Source organism: Schistocerca piceifrons, chromosome 2 (genome assembly GCF_021461385.2).
Source record: "Schistocerca piceifrons isolate TAMUIC-IGC-003096 chromosome 2, iqSchPice1.1, whole genome shotgun sequence".
NCBI classification, from domain to species: domain Eukaryota; kingdom Metazoa; phylum Arthropoda; class Insecta; order Orthoptera; family Acrididae; genus Schistocerca; species Schistocerca piceifrons.
Window position 1 is genome coordinate 803,417,325 of NC_060139.1, and position 6,000 is coordinate 803,423,324.

The window sequence follows — 6,000 nt, forward strand, 5'->3', positions numbered from 1 at the left end:
TCAGCGACTTGTATTTCTGTATTCCTGATTTTCCCGGAACATGTTTGTATTTCCTCCTTTCATCAATCAACTGAAGTGTTTCTTCTGTTACCCGTGGTTTCTTCGCAGCTACCTTCTTTGTACCTATGTTTTCCTTCCCAACTTCTGTGATGGCCCTTTTTAGAGATGTCCATTCCTCTTTAACTGTACTGCCTACTGCGCTATTCCTTATTGCTATATCTATAGCGTTAGAGAACTTCAAACGTATCTCGTCATTCCTTAGTACTTCCGTATCCTACTTCTTTGCGTATTCATTCTTCCTGACTAATGTCTTAAACTTCAGCCTACTCTTCATGACTACTATATTGTGATCTGAGTCTATATCTGCTCCTGGGTACGCCTTACAATCCAGTATCTGATTTCGGAATCTCTGTCTGACCATGATGTAATCTAATTGAAATCTTCCCGTATCTCCCGGCCTTTTCCAAGTATACCTCCTCCTCTTGTGATTCTTGAACAGGGTATTCGCTATTACTAACTGAAACTTGTTACAGAACTCAATTAGTCTTTCTCCTCTTTCATTCCTTGTCCCAAGCCCATATTCTCCTGTAACCTTTTCTTCTACTCCTTCCCCTACAACTGCATTCCAGTCGCCCATGACTATTAGATTTTCGTCCCCCTTTACATACTGCATTACCCTTCCAATACCCTCACACACTTTCTCTATCTGTTCTTCAGCTTGCGACGTCGGCATGTATACCTGAACTATCGTTGTCGGTGTTGGTCTGCTGTCGATTCTGATTAGAACAATCCGGTCACTGAACTGTTCACAGTAACACACCCTCTGCCCTACCTTCCTATTCATAACGAATCCTACACCTGTTATACCATTTTCTGCTGCTGTTGATATTACCCGATACTCATCTGGCCAGAAACCCTTGTCTTCCTTCCACTTCACTTCACTGATCCCTACTATATCTAGATTGAGCCTTTGCATTTCCCTTTTCAGATTTTCTAGTTTCCCTACCACGTTCAAGCTTCTGACATTCCACGCCCCGACTCGTAGAACGTTATCCTGTCGTTGATTATTCAATCTTTTTCTCATGGTAACCTCCCCCTTGGCAGTCCCCTCCCAGAGATCCGAATGGGGGACTATTCCGGAATCTTTTGCCAATGGAAAGATCATCATGACACTTCTTCAAATACAGGCCACATGTCCTGTGGATACACGTTACATGTCTTTAATTCAGTGGTTTCCATTGCCTTCTGCATCCTCATGTCGTTGATCATTGCTGATTCTTCCGCCTTTAGGGGCAATTTCCCACCCCTAGGACAAGAGAGTGCCCTGAACCTCTGTCCGCTCCTCCGCCCTCTTTGACAAGGCCGTTGGCAGAAACAGGCTGACTTCTTATGCCGGAAGTCTTCGGCCGCCAATGCTGATCGTCCACCCTACAGCCTGGATATCTCGACTTCCATCTGTCTGGAAGAGATACGTGCATGATGGGAACGTTATTGATGCAGCAAGAAATTGATTCCGAAACCTGCCGGGTCCGTGGTACCATGCTGGCATACAGGAGCTCCCATAAGGCGTTTTGTCCGCCCCCAGTCGCTGAGCGAGGTGCCGGCACGGTAGGTCAAGGTGCTCGGTCAGAGGGTTAGCTACCCTCTGTAATAAACTGAGTGAACGGATCAACAAAGAACCTGAAGGGGTGTTATCGGACATCCGCCACGAACAAATTCAACAACCAACATAGAGCAAAATGAGACTAAAAAAAAAAAAAGTGGTCAGCGCGACAGAATGTCAATCCTGAGGGCCCGGGTTCGATTCCCGGCTGGGTCAGAGATTTTCTCCGCGCAGGGACTGGGTGTTGTGTTGTCCTAATCATCATCTTTTCATCTCCATCGACGCGCAAGTCGCCGAAGTGGCGTCAGATCGAAAGACTTGCACCCGACGAACGGTCTACCCAACGGGAGGCCCTAGTCACACGGCGTTAGAAGGCGTCTTAAGGCCACCGTATTGAGAGGAGTTTAACAGTGAGGTTTTGCAGCCAAAACAGTGGGGAATAATATGGAGTGTTGGAATCTTGAATAACATCAAACTGCTTTCAGAAAAAAATGTTGCATTGCTTTTTCAGTGGCCACTCATAAAAAATAAAAATGAAGACGGGAACGAAAACCAATTTCTTTCATGAATTCTAGTTACTTGTACTCCCCTCTCTTCCCTGGGATTGTTAACCTCTGACTTCCCCGTGAGCTTCGAACAAACATGTGGGGGTACTTGCTACTGTTACATAAATGAAAGTAGTATTTTGTAAACAGTGCAACTAAAAACGCTACGTGATGTCTGTATGTTGCAGGTTGGCATCCATTTGCGATGGCTGTACAACGTGATGAATACAATTTAACTCTCCAGCAGACACGAGGATAGCCTTGCCATTCTTGCAGATATTACTACTGTGGGAAAAACTTCCAGCTTGAGAAGTGTTACAAATGAAACCTAATTTATACGTGAGGCATCCAGTGTAATTTACCAAAGAATTGGTTACTGAATTTTAAGTCTGTCTATTATGTGGACAACTGTTTTTTGACAATATGCCTGAACATGTTTGAGCACCTTTGTGCCATCATCAGTAAACACTCTTAGAGCTTTAAAACCAAATAATGACTCAAAATTTTGTACTTATATGTAGCACTGAGTAAAATAAACTTGTGAGTTGGAATTGTGTATCAGCTTTTGCGTCTTTAACAAAAATCCGAACATTAGAGAAAAAATACTCCTTCACCTAAGATTGCTTAAATAAACTAGTGAGTGTACATGGACATCAGTTCTCCTGTTTTCAGTCTGCAGCAAATTCTCATAGAACCCAGGTCACTCCCGCATCAGGCGAACAGAGATTTGTTAAGTCCCTAGTGACTTGTTAGGGAATATTTTTTATTCTTGTCGTGAATACTTTGTAACTATTCATCTTGCCGTTGCTGGAAGCTCCTTTTGCTGCTTTTCCATGTGTACGAATTAAATTTGGGTTTTTAAACTCCACGTTCTGCAAAACAAAACTTTTTTCCTTTTTTATTGTTCACCCAAACGTTTTTCGACCCCTATGTGTCACCCTCACCTTGTTTTACTTCTGTATAATATTAATAAAACTTTCAGTTACTTTTCTGTTTTAAGCCTGCAAATTATAACACATGCATTTTAATTTTTTTGTGACTGATTACCTGAAACTTTTCAACTAAAAATTTGATCGTACTGATTGTTCTACTTTTATTTGTCCTATGGCTTCATGAAGTGAGATAGCAATCCAGTGCCATGTTGTGTTATGAAATGAAGCGGATGGGGCTCTTTGTATTATATTTAAATGAAAAATTGCGCATCAGATACAATTTTTAACAAGCAGTATTGTTATTCTTATCGAAAAAATATGTATACCAGGGAAATTGTGCAGAATATACGTACAAGAAGTATGGACGACGGTTTCACATCAGCAGCAGCTAGGTTAGCGTTCAGCTTGATACGAACAGAGATTTTGAATTTACTCTGTATTTTAATGAACGTATCTTACGTATAACAAAAGAAACAATAAAATGCTGTATTATTAATTCCTTGAATATTCACTCGTACAATTTGTTATTTTTCCTTATACATATTCGTCTTTTAAATTTTTGTCCGCAATATTCTCAATTGACTTTGCTGTTACATACTACACTCAGTGTCTTCTATAGTGAAATTTGTATAGCCAGATCGTATTGTATTTCACTTACTCTTCGGTTTCCAGGTTGCCTATCCCTAAACTTTGTATCCCTTGACACACTAACTACTAAGTTCTCTTCCAATGATGGTAAGTAAATGTGATCATATCCGTCACGGTGGGGTCTTTAGTGCAGTAAAAAAAAATTGCAATAAAAACTCGTTATAAGTAGAAAAACTTCAAAAATTACTTCCAGAATAAATGTAAATTCACTGCCAACATAAAAAAGCGAAGCACCCAGAAGAGGAGGGGGAAATTAAATGAAAATTCACGAGTTGAGAAGGTACGTGATGTTTCAGTGATTACAAAATTGAATCAAATTTGCAAACAACTTGGCAGTATGAACCCACTCATCAGTAAGACGTTGTAGAGCCTCTGGTCTGGATGCGCGCACTGCTTCAATTGGGTAGGGTGGGATAGAGACATTGGATCCTCTCCTGAGGCAAACTCCTGAGCAAACTGGCTCACAACTGTTGTACCTGGTCCTTGATATCCCAGATACTGTGCACTAGGACAGAGTTGACTTCTGTCATATTTCCACATTATTCTATAGAGGTCAGATCTGCAGATCTTCTTGGTCACACGAGTATATCAGGGTCATGCAGACTGTTCATAGACACGTGCCATGTGTGGATAAGGATTGTCCTGTTGAAAAATGGAACTGATATTGTCGCATGACTGGCAATACATGAGGACGCGAAATGTCTGTGACATACCGTCGTGCCATCAGAGTATCCGCAGTCACTACCAACTGTCACTTGAAGTCATACCCGATGACCATCTACACCACGACACTAGGAATAACACCGCTGTGTCTCTCCAAAACATTGGAAGAATGGGACCTCTCCCTTGGTCGCCGCCATGCTCGCCGACAATGATCATCCACTGAAATGCAGAAACGAGATTCATTATTAAACATAATGCGACGCCACTCATGTTTTACGCCAGCGGCACCACTCCAAATAGGAATCCGTTCGTATTGTGGTGTTAACGGCAACCTATCCATGGGATGGTAATAGCTAATTTCCAGCCAATGGCGCAGGACGACACAATAAGTTCACTACTTGTTTTCGGATGACAGACACAGATATGAAGTCCCTTATGGTGGTCAGCCGTGATCAGTGATGTGTCCACCGAAGGTGGCGCAGGAAAAACATCCAGGTGGAAAATGAATCTGAAGTTTATTGTAACACATACACAAACAGTATATTCTAATGGGAGTTAGTATGGAACACAATAATTGAAAATGGGTCACTTTTTGAATATTGAAAGAACAGTAACAATCTCTGAAGGCTGAAGGCCCGAAAACGTCATAGTAAACTGAAAGTTCCAAAAAGCCGCTGACCATGTACAAAGCTTGCCACAATCAGATTCTAGAAGGGATGCACAAAATTTAAAATCCCGAATGTACGAGTAAAAGTTAAAGTTTCGAAGGGATGCACAAAGTCTAAGTTCGGCGTATTGCCAGTGAAAAGCAAAGACAAATATTATGAAGTCCAGTTGCTGGTCATGGCATCGGATGCCTTGTCTCTTCACTGATAGGCATCGAATAGTATAGCAGACAGTTACTGGTGGCAAAGGTCGACATGGACGACGACGTTGACGTTACAGAGGTTCCAGAGTGAGACACGGATTTTGGAAATGCTTTCACAATCGGCGCCTGGCCCAGGAAACTCACTCGAAGCGATTTTCTGAGCGTAGACCGGGCGCCAGCCAAAATACTGCCGGGTGCTGGAACATTGCATGTACTACTTTTGGCCTTATGGTCCGTGGATGAGAAAAGATTCACGGGGTCAGTGACCTCTTGCGGCACTTGGGAAGTCGCCTAGTGGCTGGCTGGAGTGTGGCCATCCCTTCGCTGTTGTCTGAAGAGCTGCCTCTGCAAGGTTCGTGCCCGTATAACCCATCTGTCTTGTAGGTTATGACTGACAAAGTGCAGGCCATCTATGTTGTCGGTTGTAGCTGACTAAGTGCAAGGCCTCGACACAGCAATCGACTGAAACATTGACGACCAGCATGCCTGCCCTCTTTTCTTATGCAGTCCAACACTTATACCACCAGTCAACATCTAATTTCTGCTATTTAAGCCATCATATAAAATACTGTATCTATGATTTAAATGGTATACCCCAAATACCTTTTTACATGTATTCATTTGAATTTGAATTAATTCTTTTGGGGAAATAGGATTTTATTCAGACTGACATTGTCTGTGGAAGCCATCATATGCATATGTTAATTTTAATTACATTATTCATTTACTTGGGCAGTTCAT

The 6,000-nt window shown here is 42.1% G+C and overlaps 1 protein-coding gene across 1 annotated transcript in view; it reads left to right on the plus strand.

Annotated features, from left to right (window-relative positions):
• Positions 1-2,384, plus strand: part of LOC124775867 (limulus clotting factor C-like) — a 55,669-nt gene extending 53,285 nt beyond the window's left edge. The window contains exon 5 of the mRNA XM_047250701.1: positions 2,337-2,384. Within this exon, the coding sequence (XP_047106657.1) occupies positions 2,337-2,384 (48 nt within the window). The remainder of the gene's footprint in view (positions 1-2,336) is intronic.
• Positions 2,385-6,000: the final 3,616 nt, after the last annotated feature.